This window comes from Monodelphis domestica, chromosome 7 (genome assembly GCF_027887165.1).
Source record: "Monodelphis domestica isolate mMonDom1 chromosome 7, mMonDom1.pri, whole genome shotgun sequence".
NCBI lineage: Eukaryota > Metazoa > Chordata > Mammalia > Didelphimorphia > Didelphidae > Monodelphis > Monodelphis domestica.
Genome location: NC_077233.1, coordinates 185,199,602 through 185,223,086, shown reverse-complemented (window position 1 = coordinate 185,223,086; position 23,485 = coordinate 185,199,602). Strand labels below are relative to the sequence as shown.

At 34.6% G+C, this 23,485-nt stretch overlaps 1 protein-coding gene and 1 long non-coding RNA gene across 23 annotated transcripts in view; one reads left to right on the top strand and one right to left on the bottom strand.

The window, feature by feature from the left end:
- MRTFB (myocardin related transcription factor B) overlaps positions 1-23,485 on the top strand; it is a 396,134-nt gene that overhangs the window by 297,695 nt on the left and 74,954 nt on the right. For all 18 annotated transcript variants that reach the window (XR_008913624.1, XM_056806173.1, XM_056806161.1 and 15 more), the window contains one exon: positions 13,618-13,865. Coding sequence is in view for 17 of the 18 variants with exons in the window: in XM_056806173.1 (XP_056662151.1) it covers positions 13,618-13,865 (248 nt within the window). In the remaining variant the exon portion in view is untranslated. The remainder of the gene's footprint in view (positions 1-13,617; positions 13,866-23,485) is intronic.
- The window catches only part of LOC103093111 (uncharacterized), a 177,743-nt gene that overhangs the window by 107,040 nt on the left and 47,218 nt on the right, over positions 1-23,485 (bottom strand). The gene's annotated exons all lie outside the window — the stretch shown is intronic.

Here is a 23,485-nt window from a genome sequence, read left to right as displayed (position 1 = left end):
GAATGAATGAAAAGCATTTATTAAATGATCACTGTGTGCTAAGAACTGTGATCTTAGAAAATTTATATAATGGCACAACAAGAAAACTGGATTTGCAAAAGAATGTAACTTGTGATAAATATGAAGGGCATGGTGGTAAAAAAAGGAATTGTCAAGTGCTGTTCCAATTGAAGAGGTATTGGAATGAATATAAGAATTCAGCATATAGGACCTAGAATGATTCAACAAATTTAATTAGTTAGGTTGGAACATCTAAGGACTGGAAACATATCAGCTCCAAAAAGAGATGTTCAACCTGCAATGGAAAGAAAATTATTAAAAAGAAAGATATTCTGGAGGCTCATATTAACAAAGCCATGCAATATCATCAGAAAATAATATTCCATGATGAGGGGCACCAGGAACCAGAACTTGAGCCATAATGTTTTGAATCAGAAAGAACAATGCTATGTTTATGACCAAGGACCGTTTCAAAGCATTGTGTGACTTTCAGAGACTAATATCAACTCTAAACAGTCCTATCCTATAGTCATTACTTCTTATCCCAGTCAGATTGTCAAACATGGTGATAGCAGATGTGTGATGGATTAAGGCATGCCAATTTATCACTGGTCTTATGGAAAAGGGATTCTAATAGCTAAATTTAAGGTAAACTTCCCAGAAAATAGGTTTCTTTCATCTTTGTTGGAAAATTTGCTCCAAAGAGAGAGTAGAGAGGAGACTGAAAAATGGATCAGGTAGACTTGGTGGACTTTGACCCATCTCAAGAAAAAATGATGCCATTACAATGGAGAAGCTTCTAAGGATGATGAAAATTATTCCAGAGGGGATTTTTATTCTCAAACCTCTGAATGGGGGCCAGTGCATAATACTCTTTATTACAATGCTGGCTTTTTTGTATGCAGTTTTTGTTGTAGTATTTAACTGTAGTTGTGCTTTTTTTAAGTTAATAAATTAAATCAGTAATATAAAATGTTGACTTTGTAATTTACTCAAAATAATTTAATATCATTATTTCCTTATGGTAAAGAAGCCCAAAGCATTTTTATGACTTGTACAAATTTTCTGTTTTCATGTATATGTATCCTGCCTCTAACATATAACAATGGCTCAAACTAAGGTTTGATTCTTGATTGACTAAATATACCAAGCATTTGTAATTGCTCGAAAATTAAAATTCTGAACTGAATTCATCATCAGAAAACTGAAAAGAAAAGAAACAGTATACTATCATGTAAAGAGTGCTAAGTATAGATAGAGTCAGGAAAACCTGGGTCCAAATCCTGCCTCTAACATATAACAACTATATGACTCTGAATTAAAGTCAAACAAGTCAATCTTAGTTTCTGTAAAATGAGCTTGGATTTGGTCCCTTCCATCTCTAAATCTATGATCCTATTAGCTTACACTCTTAAGAAAGAACACTATGTAACACACATTAACATAATGGATGGTAAAGATATGGCCAAAGTAAACAAAAGAATAGGATGAAGTATAGCTGGACAGTAACTAGATATAGTGGACTATATCAGCATTGACTAACTCACTGGCCAGGACAGCATAGCCCCACAGAGGTCATTCCAAAGATAAGAGGATTAAATGTCGCCATACTTTGCCTCAGAAAGCAAAGGTAGCATTCTCCTTCTAGTTATCCAGGGTCACTACTACCATTCCTCCATATCTCATCTAGATCAGTAGCCTTTCAATTGGTCTTCCTCAAGTCTCACCTCTCTTCTCAAATCCAATTTATCGTCTACATAGCTTCCAAAGTGACTTTCGTAAAGCACAGGAGGTCAGAGTCACTACTAAGTAAAGCTAGTGGCTCCCAATACCTCTAGGATCAGATACAAAATTCCTTTGTTTAGCTTTTGAAGTGCTTCATAATCTAGCTCCTCCCTATCTTCCAGCCTTAATATTGTATATTATCCTTTTCAAGTACTATATTGGCCAGCCAAACCAACCTTCTGGCTGTTCCCTACACAATATTCCATCTCTTTTAGCATACCTTTACCCAGGATGGTCCCCCAAGCTTGAAATGAACTCCTTTCCTATCCCCACCTATTAGAATCTCTAGTTTCCCACAAAACCTAGCTCAAGCACCACCTTCTACATAAGACCTTTCTTTTTAAATTTATTTTATTTATTTATTTAGAATATTTTTCCATGGTTACATGATTCATATTCTTTCCCTCCCCTCTTCCTTCCCCCTTAGAGCTGACAAGCAATTCCACTAGGTTTATACATGCATCATTGCTCAAAACCTATTTCTATGTTATTCATATTTGCAATACAGTGATCCTTTAAAGTCCAAATCCCCATCAAACCATAAGGGAAAAGCTATATCTGGAAATAACTCTAATGTTTAAAGGAAAGTATCAATAAATCCCTCCAAACAACCTGTGAAATTGGGAGTGCATGGTTTATTATCCTCATTTTCCAAATGAGGAAAATGACATTTGAAGAGGTTGTGTCTATCCTGAGGTCACATTTCACAGTACTGGTACCAAAAACTCAACCCAAGTATTCTGACACTGTGCATTATCCTTTCTACTATACCATGTTGGCTTTCTCGCTGTCCTGGAAACATATTATTAGAGTAATTCAAGAGATTCCAGGAAGAGCAGTGTCTTTAATAAAACTCTATTTTCTATCAATAAAGTGAAAAATAAACTTGGATTTTATGTTTGTCCAATAAATTTATGCTTTCCAAAAAAAATGCTCAACTGATTAATTGACATTAAACTATTTCATTTTCTTTCCCCAAATAGATTCTTTTCTAACAAAGCTATTGAAAGACCCTGGGACCAATGCCCTCCCCATTCCCTTCCCTCCCTCTTCGCCCACTACCTGCCTGAGCCTGGGACAGAAACTGCCACAATAGTAAAACCTGGCAGAACACCAAGATATCCCTGTCAGGCCTTGACAAATGACCTCCTGCATCACTGGCCATCAGGCCTGAGAACTTCCCACCCCCACAGACCCAAGGTTAACACAAAAGCCTTAATATGGCTTTAATGTCAATTCCATTTCATGTAACTTAAAGGCAGTTCTAATATCTAAGAAGAGGCAAAATCAAAGGTGATGCAGTGATAGGAATTCCATTAATTCCTCTCCGTGTACTCATCCTAATAGTGCTAGAAAATATACCAAACCAAATGATGGGGAAATACAGAAAAAAGTATAAACAAGTCCTTTATCCAACTGTGCTCAGCATAGGGAGATAGACAGGGAGGAATGTGAATGGTAGAGGCAGGGTTGGCCCAGGAACATTCTAACTGTAGACCATTCTAGTATAGAGAGAGAGGGGAGAGGGTTGTGCACTAGGGCAAGAGATTTTAGATGCATATAGAATAGCCTCAGCACTACACCAGAACACTACAACAGGGACAGGTGCTAACTGGCAGCTTTGGCACCCACTATCCTGCCCATAGTCACAGATACAGAGTTCAGTGAGAAGAGCACCTTCACAGGCAATGGTGTTCTAGGATAGGACGTCCCCAGACAGTGTGCCAAGAAAAGGGAAAGTTTAGAAGCCAGCAGCAGGGGGTATGGCTTAGACCCCAGGTGCAATGCAAAAATCTCACTTCCAAAAGCTAACTAAGCCTACAGAGGAATAACCAGGGCAGGAATCTCAAAACAAAGGGGAGCCTAGAAGTTCTGTTACTCTAAGCCAATAAAACTTTCTAGCTGCCTGAGAGAGAGGAATTCCAACAGCCTTTTATTCTTCTTACTCAGACCCAAAATAGGGTCAGGAGTTTGCAGAGTTCAGACCATGGGAGAAGCAATCAGACTTTTGTCCTGGATCAGAACACTTTGAGAACATTGAAAGTTTGAAAGTCTCCAGCCTGAGTTGTCCCTGAGATCCAGTAACACAAAACTCAGTACCCCAAGGAAAGTACAATAAGACCACCCCTTTCTAATAGAAGTGTACAATACCTGTTTCTAACCTGAAGTCCGAAGTCAGGAAGTAGGCTGAAAGAATGAGCAAACAAAAAACGGATCCCATCAAAATGATGTATTGGGATGGCAAGAACAAATCTAGAAGAAAATACTCCAAAACATTTACAAGCTATACCTCAGAAAAACAGAGGTTGGGAACAAGCTCAACTAAAATTCCTGAAACTTATGAAAAATTATTTGAAAAGGCGTTTTTAAATGTTTTTACCAATGAAATGAGAAATAGAGAAATGGAGGTCAAAATGAGAACTATGGGGAAAAAAGAATTAGAAAGGGAGTTAACAGGTTGGCACAAGAAGTATAAAACAACAAGCTGCCTGAAAATTCAAATGAATCAAATAAAATCCAGTAATTCCATGAGTCAACAAGAAATATTAAAATCAAAAGATTGAAAAAAATAGAAAAAATGTAAAATGTGTCATAGTAAAAATAAAAAGTGCAGAAAAGAGGAGAAAAAAATAAAAGGATTACTGAACTATTAAACACTATCCTAAAAAAAAACCCTAAATATCACATTTGAAGAAATATTAAAAGAAAACTACCCAGATCTATTATAACTAGAAGGTAAAGTAAAAATAAGGATCTACCAGGTGCCACTTGAAAGAAATCTAAAATGAAACTCCCATGAACAGATAGCTAAATCCAGAGCTTCCGGGTCAAAAAAAAAAAAAGCATATTGCAAACAGCCAGAAAAAAAAGAATTCAAGTATCAAAGAGTCTCAGGATCACACGTTATTTAATAGCCACCCTATAAAGGAGCAAATAACTTGTAATATGATCTTCCAGAAGGAAAAAAATATAGATTTATAGCCAAGAATAATTTACTCAGCAAAAATAAATATGGGGGGTGGGGGGTGGATAGTTCATGAAATAGAGGACTTCCAAGCATTCTTAATAAAGACCAAAGCTGCAGAGAAACTCTGAGATACAAGCAAAGAAGTGAAGAGAAATAAAAATAAATAATAATAATAAATAATGATAAAGGATTACAGAATAAACTATTTATTTTCAACTATGGGGAGATAATATATGTGTTCCCTGTGGGGTCTCTGTAGTATTCACAGAGGAAGTCTAGTTAGATAAGTTATATATTAATGAACTTAAAAGAATGGAAAAAGAAGAGTAATATATTACAGGGAATATTAAAGGAGGTTAGAGGGAATTATCTCACATAATAAGGGTGCACAAGTAGACATCCATACAAATATGAAGGAGGAGGGGATGGGGAAGAACAAATAATGCTTGAACCTCACTCACCTTGACTAGTTGGTCAAAGGGGAAACAAATACATAGACAATTAGGTACAGAAATACATTTCTCTTGACAGTGAAAGGAGAGAAAGGGAAAGGAGGAGAGCATGGGAATAAGAGAGATTAGGATAAATTAAAAGAGAAATGTTTTAACGGGAAGCACAATAAATTCTAAGGATATACAAAAATAGCTCTTTTTGAAATGGCAAAGAATGGGAATCTAAGGGAATGCATATATTTTGGGAACAAGATAAATTATATTACATAAATGGGATGGAATACTAGTGTGCTGAATTTTTTTTTAAAACCCTTACCTTCCATCTTGAAATCAATACTGTGTATTGGCTCCAAGGCAGAAGAGTGGTAAGGGCTAGACAATGGGGGTCAAGTGACTTGCCCAGGGTCACACAGCTGGGAAATGTCTGAGGTCAGATTTGAACCTAGAACCTCCCATCTCTAGGCTTGGCTCTCAATCTACTGAGCCACCCAGCTGCCTCTGTGCTGAATTTTTATTAAAATGACTAACCAGGATTCCAGAGGACTGATCATGAAACATGCTACCAAACTCCCGATAGAGATATGAAGGATTTGCAGAATAAGAAATATTTTAAGACATGGTCGATATAGACATTTGATTTAGGTTGACTCTACATGTGTAATAGGTTTTATTTTTCTAGTGTTCTCAATTGAGTTGGTGGGGGCTGGTGAGAAGATGAATCTTGCTAATTAAAACATTATTTATATATATATATATATGAAAACTTGGAAACTCAGATCAACACAATAACAAACCTCAGTTACTAAGTTCTCATGATGAAACAAGCTGCCCACCTTCCTGACAAGTAATGTCATGCACATGAGACAATTTTTTAGACATAGTGAATGAGGAATTTTGTTTTGCTAAGTATGCTTGTAACATTGGTTTTGTTTTTCTTGCTTTCTCAATTGAAGATGGAATAGGGAAAGAAGACAGATCTTTGAAAATAAATTAAAAGTTAATTTTTTAAATATTATTTTGAAAGGCTGAGGTTCTTGGACAATTGAAAAACTATTAACAAAAATGATTAACAAAAAATGAAATTTGGTAAAAAAAGAAAAAAGAAAAAACATTGTTTTGTTCTAATCAGCACAGAAATTCTAGTTTTCATATCAACCAACCAGATTTCCTTAAATTTTCTCAGGGAAGACCTACCAATAGAGTGCCTTTCACTCTCTCCCAAGGCTACTGAGATGCTGTTTGACTTGCTTGATTTCTCATAGTTTGGATGAATAAAGGTTACCAACTCTATTCTTTTGAGTGAGATGGAAAACCACCAGACCTAAACATCTGCCCTGTCTTTATACCCACAAGGTCCTCATCCCTAAATAGGTCCTAGACACTGGAGATAGAAAGACAAGAACAAAAACCATCCTTGTCCTCAAGGAGCTTAGATTCTACTTAAGGGAATAGAACATATGTACAAATAATAAATACAAAGTCTTTGAGGGGTGGGGGGAGGCATTGATAGCCCAGAGTTTCAGGAAAGAATTCATGAAGAAAGTTATGTTTTTAAGCCTTAAATAAAAGTAAGACTGGGGGGGGGGGGGGGGAATAGCTGGATAGCTCAGTGGATTGAGAGCCAGACCTAGAGATGGGAGGTCTTAGGTTCAAATCTGACCTCAGACACTTCACAGTTGTGTAACCCTGGGCAAATCACTTGACCCCGTTGCCTAGCCCTTACCACTCTTCTGCCTTGGAACCAATACACAGTATTGATTCCAAGATGGAAGGTAAGAGTTTGAAAAAAAATAAAAAAGGAAGACTTCTGAAAGAGATAGACCTAAGAAGAGAGTGTATTCAAGGCTCACAGATAGAATGTTGATAACTAGTATATATAGTAGTATAATTTGGCTAGAATATAGAGTATGTAAAGGAAGAATAATATGAAAAAATTTTTGTAAAGGTTAACTGAAAGCCAGATGGCAGAAAGCCTTAAAATATCAGGCTAAGGAGTTTGTATTTAATCCTAAAAGTAAAATGGAACCACTGAAGAAATTTGAGTTAGTGAATATCAGTCAGACCTGTTCCCTAGGAAGGCCATTCTGGTCGCTATATGAAGGATGAATTAGAGAGAGGAGAAAAGCAAGGTTTAGGAACACCAAATGGGAGATTATTGCAATGGTCCAAGCAAGAGGCAACCCTCATCCAGTCAGAAAAGGAGAAAAGGGTAAATATCAGAGATATTGTGAAGGTAGAATAGAAGAGAGGTAGAAGAAAAAGGCAAAGCGACTCCTGGGTAAGTGGGGCAGGTGATAGTATGCTCAACAGAAAAGGAAAATTATGGGAAGTTGTAGGATTTGTTTTTACCATGAGTTCAGATCTAATGAGGAAAACGGATTTTTGATTTGAAAATGTATGTGACTATTATACCTTGGGAGAGTCATTTAACCTCTTTTTGCCTCACTTTACTCAACTGTAAATTGGAGTTAATAATAGCATTCTACCCCACAGAATTGTTGTGAGGATAAAATGATATTTATAAAGCATATAGCACAGTATCTTGCACATAGTAGATATAATATAAATACTAGCAATTATCATCATAGAAGAGTAAATGGTGTAATAGAGTAGAGGACTTAGAACCAGAAGATCTGTGTTTGTGTTTAGATCCTATCTCTGACGCTATAGTAGACAAGTCATTTAACATCTTGGGGCCTCAATTTTCTTATTTGTAAAATGGAGATAAAAATACTTGTCTTTAAAAAGTCTTTGACAATGTGTAATACTCATTCCCATTATTTTTTAAAACTTCAAATTATTGGTGCACAAGGCTCTTTTTTATTTTACTAAAACCAAAAATAAGCATCATATGTAATGAGAATACACTAGAAGTTTTCTCAGTATAAGCAAGGATGTTCACTCTTTATGCTATTATTTGATAAAATTCTGAAAATGTGAGCAAAATTTAAAAGAAAAATTAAAGGCATATAGATGGAGCTAGAACTATCCATAGTTGCTGATGATATGATAGCTTATTCAGAAAACCCTAGAGAATTAGCCCTAATTGAAACAGTAAATACCTTCAGCAAAATTGCAAGCTACAAAGGAAATCCTTAAAAATCTATTACATTTCTAAATATAAGCCAAAATCCAAGGGACAGCAATAGAAAGAGAAATCTCATTCCAAATAAATATGTAGTTCTTAAAATATTTAGGATTCAATCTATTAAAGCTCAAAAAAAAGTATTATATGAACTTAATTATAAAAAGATTTTCTTAAATAAAGAACAATAACTGGAGAGAGTAATGATCAAAGCTGGGTCATTCCAATATCATAAAAAATGACAATGCTATCAAAATTTGTTTATAATTTTAATGCAATACCACTTAAACTATTAAAAGTACTACTTTACAAAATTTAATAAAGTAGTAAATTTTATTTGGAAAATAAAAATAATTAGAATATTGAGGAAAATCAGTTGGTACAAAAAGGGAAATAACATTTCAAGACAATATTACAAAACAGTCTGAACTATCTGAAATTAGTTTTTAAAGATAGAGAAGAGTTGATCAATGGAACAAACTAGAGAAGGAACAGAAACAATGGAATGCAATAACTCCATGTATGGTAAACTAAAAACAAATTAGGGAAAACGATCACTCTTTAATTTTTTTAAAAAAACCTTTTTAAAAGCTGTAAAGTAGTCTGGTAGAAATTACTTAGACAAACACTTCAGGCTTTATTCCATAATATTCTCAATGAAAAGTAATCTTAATATTAAAAATGACATTAAAATTAACAGAGAAGTAAATTATGGTACCTCCCATAGCCATATATATGTATATATATACACATACATATACATATATACATATATATATATATATATATGTAATATATATTCTTAACCCAACACAGGACAGAGGAAATTACAAAAGATAGATTTGATGGCTTTGGTTATGAAATTGAAAAGCTTCTGCAAAAACAAATTTAATGTACCTAAGACAAAAAGGGAAGCCCTCAATTGGGGGGTAAAAAACCCTTTGTATCAAGTTTCTTGGATAAGATTTGGTACCCGAGATAAAAAAATTACAAACATGGTCATACAAAAGAATTCCTATATCATTAATAAGTGCAAATCAAAACAACCTCCAAAGTTTCACCTCAAAGAATGCAAATTTGCAGAGATGGGAATAGTCATGATAGAATTGTAATGAGAAGATGGGCCCACTAGTACACTATTATTGGTCAAGTTGTGAATTGACAAAATAATTTTGTATTTGGGTCTCAAATTTTCTGTTTGTTTGGTCTTTTCTTCAGGAATGATTGGAAGTCTTCTATTTTATCATATGAACATACTTTCCCCTTGAAAAAGTATAGTCAGTTTTGCTGCGTAGTTGATTCTCAGTTGTAGACCCAGTTCCCTTGCTTTCCAGTATATCATATTCCAAGCCTTCCAGTCCTTCAGGGTGCTGCCAGGTCCTATGTGATCCTTACTGGGATTCCATGATATCTGAATTGTTTCCTTCTAGCTTCTTGTTCCCCTTGGCCTGGGTGTTCTTGAATTTGACTATAATGTTCCTGGGAGTTGTCATTTGGGGATTTAATGCAGGAAGAGATCTATGGATTCTTTCAACCTATTTTACCCTGTTTTTCAAGGATATCAGGGCAGTTTTCTTGGATAATTTCCTTTCAAATGATGTCTAGATTTTTGTTTTTGTTTTGCAGTCAAGACCTTAGAGTAATCCAATAATTCTTAAATTGTCTCTCCTGGATCTATTTTCCAGGTTAGTTGTTTTTTTCTATGAGGTTTTTCATATTTTCTTTTTTTTCATTCTTTTGATTTTGTTTTATAGATTCTTAATTCTTCATGAAGTCATTAGCTTCTAATTGTTCAATTCTAATTTTTAAAGATTGAATTTCATCCATGATTTTTTTATCCTCCTTTTTCCTTTTGATCTATTTTTCTTTGCAGGTCATTCTTTTCATCTTTTAAATTTTTTGCCTCGTTGGCAAACTGGTCAATTCTGACTTTTAAGACACTATTTCCTTGTTTTAGTTGATGTACTTCTGTTTCCAGATGATCTATTTTGCTTTTAAGTTCTCTTTTTCCCAATTTTCTTCAACCTAGCTTATTTGTTTTTTTAATTCTTTTTTGAACTCTTCCAGAGCTTTAGTCCAATTCACTGGATTTTTTGAGGTTTTGCTTGATGTTCCTTATAAAAGGGATAATTATGAGACTGGCCCTAAATTAATCACTTTATTCAATCAAAAGTAGTAGGGGGGAAGATGGAAAAATAGAAGAGAGATATATGTTAATTTATTTGCTGCTCCATTTAGTTTTCTATTCTGTGGCCTCCACTAGGGTCCCCTAACCTCACTTACAAGTAAGTCCAGCCAGCCACAAACATGGAAGAGAAGACAGAAAAACCACTATTGCCTCGGTTTATCAAACTTTTTCTCGCCCACTAACTCACACATCACATCTTGGGAGCCAGCTATGGCTTCCTATTTTGCCTGGGCTGCCCGGGGGTGGGGGTGGGGGGCAGTCCAGGGAAAAGTGCAGAGGACATCCACCCATCTCCTTGTCTTGTGATCTCTTGACTCTATTGCTGCCTTTTTCCAACTGCCATTCTGTCCTTATGACCCAATCTTCTCAGTGATTTCCTTCACACAATCCTTGCCTCCAAGTCAAATTCAAGCTCATGCCAGGCAGCTGTGTGACCCCAGAAAGGGGAAAGGATAAATTTCCTTTGCACAATTCTCTGTTCTATCTATTCTTTGTCTTTTATTGAAATAGACGTTTTCAATCATAATTTCCTTATTTTCCTTCTATTGCTTGCTTACTCATATTTTTTTCTTCCCCCCCTGCCTATGGCCTTACACTTGCTTCTCTGCTTGTTTGCTGGCTCTTTGAGTTTGAGCTTTTCTGCCCTGAAGGGGCTTCTTATTTCCTATGCTTATATGCTAGATTAGACCGATTGAGCTGACCTGCTGAGCTAATCTGTCCTGAGGCCAAATCTTCTCCAGCTGCCTGCAGAGGCTGAAGGTGAAGGTGTGGAGGCTGAAGGTAGTACCAGCTGGCCCTCCCCTCTGCTCCTCTCTGCCAGCCTCAGTCAGAGCCCTGAACTTTGAGTGGCAGTACCAAGGTACTCAGTCCCGATTGCAGCCTTCTCCCTGGAATCCCACAGTCAGCCCAAGTCCTACTGCTGGTCTCAGCTCAATAGGTTGGGGAGGGGTGTTGGGTCTTTCCCTTATACCCTAGACTTCAACTTTCTCTGTGTACCTTTCAGGTTGTATCATATAGGAGAGTCCTGTGGCTCCATCTTGTTGTTGGGTTTGGATTTCTGTCTTTTTCTGAAGCACTTATTTTTTTATTGCTATGGAAGGATAGTCACAGAGGATTCAGCTTCTGTTGCTTCTAAGCTGCCATCTTGACTCCACCCCCTGATAATCATTTTGGAAAACAATTTGGAATCATGAAAATGAAGAGATTAAAATGTTCATATCCTGTGCCAAAGATTCTACTAGGCTTATACCCCCAGGAGACCAGTGACAGAGAGAAAAGCCTCCATATATACCAAAATATTTAAAGCAGCATATTTTTTTTGTGATAGAGAATTAGAAACAAAATAGATACCCATTGATGGAGAATACTTAAATGTTGTAGTTCATGTATATAATGGAATCTTGCTGTGCTATAAGAAATAATGGTACAGAGAAGCTTGGAAAGATTCATATGATCTCACATAAGTAAGCAGAGCAAAGAAAATAAACACAGTGACTACAGCTATGTAAACGGGAAAAACAACTATGAAAACATCAAACACGAATGTTGCAAAATTACAAAGCATGGCTCCAAAGAAGAGATATGAAAAGACATCTCCATCACACTCCTTTGCCAAAGGTGGGAGTTCTCCAGGTGAATATATTGCACACATGTTCAGACTTTTTCATTGATAAGTTTTTGATAAGTTTGCTAAAATCAGCACTTGTTATATGAGATGGCTTCCAGGAACAGGGGAAAAGGGATATTGGGAGAAATTTTAGTTATATAAAAAAACACAAAATGATTAATAAAAATTTATTTTAAAACAATATGTACCTCAATGAGATAATATGTGTAAAAGGCACTGCAAAATATAAAACAATGTGGAATTGTCAGTTATTACTAGAATATATATATATGTATATATTTCTTACCAAGCATAATTTATCGTAATCTAAATCAGGTCAATGATTTTAAAAATAAAGCAAAGTTCTGTGTGGGAAAGGGGAGACATGAGTACAACAGTTATTTCAGTAGAGTGTTGTATCTTTGTTAATTCATACCATTATTGCTAGGTATTAGATCCCTGTCATATAATTTCTTCTCTAGTAAACTTTTTTTAAACAACACAATTTGGTTTTGAGATTTAGCTGCTCTAGGGGAAAAAACTCATTACAGTGATGTGAAGTAAGGAAAGCAGATTAGCCATTGATTTCTATAATAATGATACATGATCTGTAGGTATTCAATACTTGAATATAATTTAGAATGTACGATTTACAGTCAGGTTGCAATTACCTTAATGAGGATGGAAATATTTCTGCTTCCTAGGAACAAGTCATATTTTTTTCAGCAGACATTATGGGACTTGGGTAAACAGATTTAGTAATGGAAAAATATACAAGTAGTTCAGGTTTTGGTACACTGACTTGACCACTCTTTGGACAGCCATTCATACATATAATTATTCTTTGTTTTCTCAAATATGCAAATTAGCTATCTATAATTAACATAACATGATTTTGCCTTTGTTATCTTAAAAGGTAAGATACCCTTTTCCCTGCAGAATTATGTAAAAGGAAGGTAAAGAATGAAATGAGGCTCCTATGTAAGTGTGAGAGACATAAAACCATACTTATTATTCCTAGTGTGAACATGGTCTTACACATCTCAATATAATCTATCATTAGTCCTATTAAATTTTACTTGATATAAATTGCCAGCAACTGTTCTTAAGAATTTGAATTACATTCATTTAATAATCGGAAGCATTGGCATTATAGTGAAGTCATCCAACTTCCCATAAAACATTGAATAAGTGTATCTTTAGTGATAATGCCACGATTATAATTCCATGAGCTAGCTTTTAAAATAACATAAATATGAAGTCAGTTCATTGAGGGTTACAACCTTACAGGTTAATATTAAGTGACATGTTCTATTAAGTAAGTGTTGAAAAAAGAAAGGATGATCAGATTGCTATCATTCTTAACTTAAGAGGAAAAGGCACAAAGCAAAAAGATTCTCTGATTTCCATTTTTCTCACAAGTAAATGTCCTGATCCTTTATTTTGATGGTTTCAAATTAGATATGTAAGAGAATAGATTTTAGTATATGCCATCTATGAAACTTTTGTTATTTTCTTCCTTTCTCTAAATAGCAAAGTCATCCTAAGAATCCAAATGACAAGCACCGAAGCAAGAAATGTAAAGATCCCAAACCACGGGTTAAGAAGTTGAAGTACCATCAGTATATCCCACCAGATCAGAAAGGTGAGAAGAACGAGCCACAGATGGACTCCAACTATGCCCGTTTGCTACAGCAACAGCAACTTTTCCTGCAGCTACAGATCCTGAGCCAACAACAACAACACTACAACTACCAGACTATTCTACCTGCACCACTCAAGTATGGAAGATTTTGTCCATATTTTCTTAGCTAAGATATATATACATATACATATACATACATATATATATATGTATATATATATATATATATATATATATATATATATATATATATATATATATATATATATATATATATATATATATATATAAATGTTGTTTCAATGAAAAAACATGTTCCTAGAGACTTAAGGTTATTATGCCCTTCTCTGATATTTATTCCCTCATGGCTTAAAAACCCTTAAGTAACTCTATTAACTTAGTGTCAATAGTTGAGGGGGTTAAATCTGCATTTGGTAATATAATTTTGCATTCTACAGACTAGAAGTTTATTTATTTAGAGCTTTTTTTATATGGCTTTTGAATAGTTTAAATTTATTCCTCTAAGCCCTACCTATTCATATCCTTGGATCATTTGTCAATTGGGGAATGACTGATTCTTATAAATTTGAGTCAGATATATATCAGAAATGAGAAACATTCATCATAGAAATTTGAAGCAAAGATTCCCTCTCCCAATTTCCTGCTTCTTTTCTAATTTTAGCTACATTTGTTTTGTTTTTACAAAAACTTTACTTTTACATAATCAAAACTGCATATTTTACCTCCTATGAAACCTCTTTATCTCTTGTTTAGTCATGAACTCTTTTCCTATCCATAGATCTGACAGGAAATTTCTTTTGTTCCTACATTTGCTTATATTATCACCCTTTGTCTAAATCACATAGCCAAATTTGGATCTCATGTTGGTATGTGGTGTAAAATGTTGCTCTGTACCTAGTTTCTCCCAGACTACTTTTCAGCTTTTCCAGTAGTTTTTGTTGAATAGTAAGTAAGTTTTTGCCCCAGAAGCTGGGATCTTTGAGTTTATTAAACACATCATTACTTTGTTCATTTGCTTCATTATAATCTAATCTGTTCTACTAAACAACTTATTTATTGGTTGATTAATTTAGAAATTTTTCCATGGTTTTACTTGATTCATGTTCTCTCCCTCCCTTCTTCTCTCCCCATTCCTGGAGCTAACCAGCAATTGCACTGCGTTATACATGTATTATTGCTAAAAACTATTTCCATATTGTTTGTAGTTGTAATAAAGTGATCTTTTAGAACCAGACCCGCCACTCATATACCCATAGAACTACATGATAAGTCATATGTTTTTTCTTCTGGGTTTCTGCTGTCACAATTATTTCTCTGGATGTGGATCATGTTCTTTCTCATAAGTCCTTTGAAATTGTCCTGGACCATTGCATTGCTGCTAGTAGAAAAATATTATTACATTTGATTGTCCCACAGTGTTTCAGTTTCTGTATAGATTGTTCTCCTGGTTCTGCTTATTTCACTCTGCATCTGTTCATGGAGCTTCTTCCAGTTCATATAAAAATCCTCCAGTTGATCATTCCTTATAGCACAATGTTATTCCATCACCACCATATTACCACAATTTTTTCAGCCATTCCCCAATTGAGGGACACCCCCTCATTTTCCAGTTTTTCTCACCACAAAAAGTACAGCTATAAATATTTTTACAAACATTTTTCATTATTATCTCTTTGGGGTACAAACATAGTAGTGGTATTGCTGGATCAAAGGGCTATGTTCTTTTAAAGCCTTTTGGGCATAATTCCAAATTGCCTTCCAGAATAGTTGGATTGATTCACAACTCACTATGAGTGTATTAGTGTTCCACTTTTGCCAGTATCCTCTGCAACATTTATTATTTTCCTTTACTGTCATATTAGCCAATCCTCAGAGTTGTTTTGATTTGCATTTCTCTAATCAGGAGGGATTTAGAACACTTTTTCATGTCATTATTGATAATTTTTATTTCTTCATCTTAAAACTACCTATTCATGTCCTTGACCATTTTTCAATTGGGGAATGACTTGATTTTTTTTTTTAAATTTGACCTAGTTCCTTAAATATTTGGGAAATTAGACCTTTGCCAGAAAATTTTATTATAAAAATTTCTTCCCACTTTGTTGCTTCGCTTCTAATTTTGCTTGCATTTGTTTTGTTTGTACAAAACCTTTTTAATTTAATATAATCAAAATTATTCATTTTACATCTCATAATGTTCTCTGTCTCTTGTTTCATCTTGAATTCCTTTCCATAGATCTGACAGGTATACTATTCTATGTTCTCCTAATTTATGATTTCGCTCTTAATATTTAAGTCATTTATCCATTTTGAATTTATCTTGCTATAGGGAGTGAGATGTTGATCTAAACCTAATTTTCCCCATACTGTTTTTTTTTTCAATTTTCCCAGCAGTTTTTGTCAAATAGTGAGTTCTCGTCCCAAAAGCTGGGATCTTCAAGTTTATCGAACACTAGCTTGCTGAGGTCATTTACCCCTAGTCTATTCCATTGATCCACTGATCTGTTTCATATCCAGTATCATATAGTTTTGATGATCACTGCTTTATAGTACAATTTAAGACCTGGTACAGCTAGTCCCCATCCTTCACATTTTGTTATTAGTTCCCTTGATATTCTTGATCTTTGTACTTCCAGATGAACTTTGTTATAATTTTTTCTAATTCCCTAAAAAAGTTTCTTGGTAGTTTGATAAGTATGGTACTGAATAAGTAAAATACCAAGGTAGGATTTTCATTTTTATTATATTAGCTCATTCTACCCATGAGCGAGTAATGTTTTTCCAGTTGTTTAGATCTAGTTTTAATTGTGTGGAAAGTGTTTTGTAGTTGTATTCATATAATTCCTGTGTTTTTCTTGGCAAATAGATTCCTAAATATTTTATACTGTCTAGAGTGATTTTATTTATTTTAATTTAATTTATTTAGTCAATTTAGAACATTATTCCTTGGTTACAAGAATCATATTATTTCCCTCCCTCCACCCTTCCCGTAGCTGACATGAAATTTGACATGTGTCTTTGATCAAAACCTATTTCCATGTTGTTGGTGTTTGCATTAGGATGTTTTTTCTAGTTCTTGCTTGGTTTTAAAGTCTTTCCTTTCCCAAAGATCTGACATGTATACTATTTTATGTAGACCTAATTTGCTTATAGTTTCCTTCTTTATATTCAAGTCATTCACCTATTCTGAGTTTATCTTGGTGTAGGGTGTGAGATGTTGATCCTACCCTAATCTCTCCCATACTGTCTTCCAATTTTCCCATCAGTTTTTATCAAATAGTGGATTTTGGTCCCAAAAGCTGGGATCATTGAGCTTATCATAGACTGCTTGCTGAGGTCACTTACCCCAAACTATTCCACTGTTCCTCCTTTCTGTCTCTTATCCAGTACCAAGTTGTTTTGATGACCACTGCTTTATAGTATAGTTTGAGATCTGGGACTGCAAGTACTCCTTCCTTTGCGTTTTTTTTTTCATAATTTCCCTGGATATCCTTGATATTTGTTCTTCCAAATGAACTTTGTTATGGTTTTTTCTAATTCAGTAAAAAAGTTTTTTGGTAGTTCAATGGATATGGCACTAAATAAGTAAATTATTTGGGTAGGATTGTCATTTTTATTATGTTAGCTCGTTCTACCCATGAGCAATCAATGTTTCTCCAATTGTTTAGATATAGTTTTGTGTGGAGAGTGTTTTTGTAGTTGTGTTCATAATCTAGTTCCTATGTTTGTCTTGGCAGATAGATTCCTAAGTATTTTATATTGTCTAGGGTGATTTTAAATGTCATTTCTCTTTCTAATTCTTGCTGCTGAGATGTGTTGAAGATATATAGAAATGCTGATGACTTATGCGGGTTTATTTTGTATCCTGCAACTTTGCTAAAGTTGTTGATTATTTCTACTAGCTTTTTAATTGATTCTCTAAGATTCTTTAAGCAGACCACCATATCATCCACAAAGATTGATAGCTTGGTCTCCTCATTGCCTATTTTAGTACCTTCAATTTCTTTTTCTTTTCTAATTGCTACTGCTAGTGTTTCTAGTACAATATTAAATAATAGAGGTGATAAGGGGCATCCTTGTTTTACTCCTGATCTTATTGGGAAGGCTTCTAGTTTATCCCCATTGCAGACAATATTTGCTGATGGTTTGATATATTCAGTTTATTATTTTTAGGAAAGGTCCTTCTATTCCTATGCTTTCTGGTGTTTTCAATAGGAATGGGTGTTCTGTTTTGTCAAAGGCTTTTTCTGCATCTATTCAGATAAGTTTTCTTGTTAATATGGTCAGTTATGTGGATGGTTTTCCTAATATTGAATCCTACCTGGTCATAGTGAATAAATCTTGTGATGACTTGCTGGAATCTTTTTGCTAGTATCTTATTAAGATTTTTGCATTTATATTAATTAAGGAGATTGGTCTGTAGTTTTCTTTCTCTGTTTTTGACCTACCTGAATTTGGTACAACTCCTTCCTTGCTTATTCTGTCAAATAGTTTGTATAATATTGGAATTATTTGTTCTTTGAATGTTTGATAGAATTCACTTCTAAATTCATTACGCCCTGGAGTTCTTTGATGGCTTGTTCAATTTCTTTTTCTGATATGGGGTTGTTTAGGTAATCTATTTCTTCCTCTGTTAGTCTAGGCAATTTATATTTTCATAAATATTCATACATATCACCTAGATTTCCATATTTGTGCACAAAAGACAATCGTCATCCTCAGTTACCGAGAGACTACTACTAATTGGGCATAATAGTTTTTAATGATTGCCTTAATTTCCTCTTCATTAGAAGTGAGGTCTCCCTTTTTATCCTTGATAGTGTCAATTTGGTTTCTTCTTTCCATTTTTTTTTTAATTAGATTGACCAGTACTTCGTCTATTTTGTTTTTTCAAAGTACCAGCTTCTAGTCTTATTTATTAAATCAATAGTTCTTTGACTTTAAATTTCATTCATTTCTCCTTTAATTTTTAGGATCCTAATTTAGTCTTCATCTGAGGATTTTTAATTTGTTCACTTTCTAATTTTTTAATTTGTATGCCCAATTCATTGACCTCTGCCCTCTCTAGTTTGTTAATATATGAACTCAAGGATATAAATTTCTCCCCTGAGTACTGCTTTGGCTGCATCCCATAGATTTTGAACGGATATCTCATCATTGTCATTTTCTTCAAGGAAATTATTGTTTCTATGATTTGTTCTTTAACCGATTTTGGAGAATCGTATTGTTTAGTTTCCAATTAATTTTTGATTTGCCTCTCCGTGTACCCTTACTAAGTTTTATTTTCATTGCATTGTGATCTGAGAAGGTTGCATTTATTATTTCTGCTCTTTTGCACTCATTTGCAATGTTTTTATGCCCTAGTACATGGTAAATCTTTGTGAATGTACCATGTACCGCTGAAAAGAAGGTATATTCCTTTTTGTCCCTATTTATTTTTCTCCACATATCTACTAACTCTAATATTTAAAGATTTCATTCATTTCTCTTACATATTTCTTATTTATTTTTTTGGTTTGATTTATCTAGTTCTGATAGTGGAAGGTTCAGGACCCCCATTAGTATAGTTTTTCTGTCTATTGCATCCTTGAGCTCCACTAATTTCTCCTTTAGAAATGTGGATGCTATACTATTTGGTGCATACATGTTGAGTACTGATATTTCCTCAGTGTCAATACTGGCTTTTATCAGGATGTATTTATCTTCCCTATCTCTTTTAACTAGATCTATTTTTACTTTGGTTTTGTCAGATATCATGATTGTGACTCCTGCCTTCTTTTTATCAGTTGATACCCAATAGATTTGGCTCCATCCTCTTACTTTTACCCTCTGTGTGTCTACATTACCCATGTGTGTTTCTTATAAAAGCATATAGTAGGGTTTTGGATTCTAATCCACTCTGCTATTCACTTGTGTTTTATGGGTGAGTTCATTTCATTCACATTCAGAGTTATGAATGTGTATTTCAGCTGTGTATTTCCCAGCATTTTGATTTTCACTCCTAGTCCTGCCTTTTCTTCTTTCCCTATTTCTTTCTACACAAATGTTTTGTTTTTAATCAGTCCCCCTAATTCCCACCGTTATTTTATTTCCCCTTCCTTCTTATTCCCCTCTTATTTTCTTTACGGTCTTTTTATACAACCACCCCCACCCTCTCCCTCCCTTGTACTGCTTCCCTCTACACCAGTCCATTTGTTACCTTTTTACTTCCCTAAAGATTGCAAATTAATTCTTTGCCCCAATGTATTTGCTTGTTCTTTCCTCTTTGAGTCCATTTCAATGCACATAGGAGTTGAGTATTTCCTGTATCCAACCTCTTTATCCTTCCAGTGTATTGATGTTCTTCCCCCTCCCACCATGACATATTCTTTGTGACATATAAATTTACCCCCTTTTGTTTCTTTTCCCATTTCTTTTAGCATTAACCTTTTTTTAAAACTCTAGTTGTGTGTATGTATATATATATACATATATATACATACACACATACATACATGTATATGTATTTCTGCATACATATATCTATATACATATTTATGCCTTGGCATTTCCTCCTATACAGTTTGTCACTGTGCCCTCTAAGTGTAATTCTTCTAGTTACCCAGGTGATAATAACAATTTTTAAGAGTTACCAATGACCTCTTTTTTTAATAGGATACATAAAATTTTAACTTATTGGGTCTCTTTAAAAAAAAAAGTTGGGTGTTTTTTTGTTTATTTTTCTTGTTTTCCCCCTTTCTTAATTACCTTTTGATGATTCTCTTGAGTTCTGTGCTTGAGCATCACATTTTCTATTCAGGTCTGGTCTTTTCTTTACAAATGCTTAGAATTCTATTCTGTTAAATGACCATACTTTCCCCTGTAAGAATATAGTCAGTTTTGCTGGGTAATTGATTCTTGGTTTTAGACCTAGTTCCCTTGCTTTCCAGAATATCATATTCCATGCCTTTTGGTCCTTCAGTGTAGATGCAGCCAGATACTATGTTATCCTCATTGTGGTTCCATAGTATCTGAATGACTTCTTCTTAGCAGCTTGTAATATTTTTTCCATGGTCTGATAGTTCTTGAATTTGGCTATAACATTCCTGGATGTTGTCGGTTGGGGATTAAAGTACAGGAGGTGATCTGTGGATTCTTTCAATCTCCACTTTTCCCTCTTGTTCTAGAATATCAGGGAAGTTTTCTTGAATAATTTCCTGTAGTATGATGTCCAGGCTTTTTCTTTTGTCATGGTCTTCCAGTAGACCAATGATTCTTACATTGTCTCTCCTGGAAAGATTTTCTAAATTTTCTGTTTCATGAATGAGGAGCTTAGTTTTTTCTCAATTTTTTCATTCTTTTGATTTTGTTTTATAGTGTCCTACTGCCTTGTGAAGTTGCTTGCTTCTAGTTGTTGTTTCCCTCCTCCCTCTCTGTTCCGTTTGTTCTTTGTTCATTGCCTGTATAGAAGCTGTGGATTGCAATTTTTTTCTTTTTCTGTTGTTTGCTCATATTTACCCTGTCTTTACCCCCCTGTAGTTGTCTGTGCTCTTGCTCCTCTCATTTGGGGGGGGGGGGTTGGACTTTTATGTCAGTCTTCCATCTTGGAGCTTTGTTAGCAAATCCCAGCACAGTCTGTGGGGGAGGAGTGTTGGAGCTTGAGATTCCCTGCCCTCTGGAGGCTTTGATTTGATTAAAGTCCAGCAGTCTGTGGGGGAGGGGTTTTGGAGTTTGAACTTCCCTGCCCTCTGAAGATTTTGATGAGATTAAATCCAGCTTGTACCCTGAGGCCATAACCTCCTGGAAGAGGAGAGCAATATGGAGGGTCTCCACTGCTGCAACTAGGCTGCCAGCTCTGCGCTCCTTCCCTTACTCCTTCCCCACTGCCTGTTTTTAACGCTCTGAGCCGGCACAGCTTTGCCTGCAAGGTAGTCTCTCCAGACCAGCACCTTTGCCCACCCAGAGGTTCCAGCTGCCACTGGATGCTTAGCACTCTAGGTGGGGGGAGGGGTCCTGGGTCCTTCCTTCTTCCTTCCCCTTAAACCTGAGTGTTCTCAAATTCAGGCTTTTGTGGGATGTACTTTTTACATTGAATCCAACAGGAGAGTTCCTTGGCTCTGTATTGTTGTTAGATTTGATTTTCAGCCCCCTAAGAGCATTTAGTTTGTAATTGATAAGGAAGGATTTTCAGAGGTCTGAACTTTCACTGCCTCTACACCGCCATCTTGACTCCACCCTGTCTAGAGTGATTTTAAGTAGTTTCTCTTTCTAACTTTTGCTCCTGAGTTTTGTTGGAAATATAGAGAAATGCTAATGATTTATGTAGGTTTGTTTTGTACTCTGAAACTTTGCTAAAGTTGTTAATAATTTCCACTAGTTTTTTTGGTTGCTTTTCTAGGTTTCTTTAAATATACCTTCATATCATCTCAGCTCCTACTTTATTCTCTTTGATATTTTTCTTCTATTAATTGCTACTGCTAGCATTACTGGTACAATATTACATAATAGAGGTGATAATGGACATCCCTACTTCACTCCTGATCTTATTGGGAGGACTTCTAACTTGTCCTTCTTACAGTTAATACTTGCTCATGGTTTTAAATAAATACTACTTATTTTGAGGAAAGACCCTTTTATTCCTATACTTACCAGTGTTTTCAATAGGAATGGGTAATTTATATTTTATCAAAGGTTTTTTCTACATCTATTGAGATAATCTGTGATTTTTGTTAGTTGGGTTGTTGATAAGGTCTATTATTAGGTTTTCCTAATATTATATCAGCCCTATATTCCTGGTGTGTATAACACCTGATCATAGTAAATAATTCTTGTGAAAACTTGCTGTAGTCTTTTTGCTAGTATTTTATTTAAGATTTTTGCATCTATGTTCATTAGGAAGATTGATCTATTGTATTTTCTGTTTTTGGTCTTCCTGTCTTTGGAATCAGTGTCATATAAAGAATTTGGTAAAGACTCCTTTGCTTATTTAGTCAAATAGTTTATGTTGTATTGGGATTAGTTGTTCTTTGAATGTTTAATAGAATTCACTTGTAAATCCATCTGGCTCTAGGAATTTTTTCTTAGAGAGTTCCTTAATGACTTGTTCAGTTTCTTTTTCTGATATGGGGTTATTTAAGTATTCTATTTTATCTTTTGTTAATCTTGGCAGTTTGTATTTTTGTAAATATTTGTTCATTTCCCCTAGATTGTCATGTTTCTTGTCATATAATTGGGCAAAATAGCTCTTAATAATTGCCCTAATTTCCTCTTCCTTGAATGTGATAATCTCTCTTTTCATTTTTGATATTGTTCATATGATTCTCATCTTTAACAAATAGATGAATAAATACTTCATTTTATTTGTTTTTTCAAAGAACTAGTTCCTTTTCTTATTAGTTAGTTTAAGAGTTTTTTTACGTTTTCTAATTTCATTTTTATCTGGAGTTTTTTAATTTGTTCTTTTTCTCGTTTTTTAAGGTGCATGTCTAATTCATTAATCTCCTTTCTCTCTATTTTGTTGATATAGGCACTCAGGGATATAAATTTTCCTCTGAGTACTCTTTGGGCTGTATCCCATAGGCTTTGATATGTTCTCTTCTCATTGTCATTCTCCTCAATGAAATCGTTAATTGTTTCTTTGATTTGTTCTTTGACCCACCAGTTTTGAAAAATTAGATTATTTAATTTTCAATTGATTTTTAATTTACATCTCCATAAACCCTTATTAATAATGATTTTTATTGCATTGTGATCTGA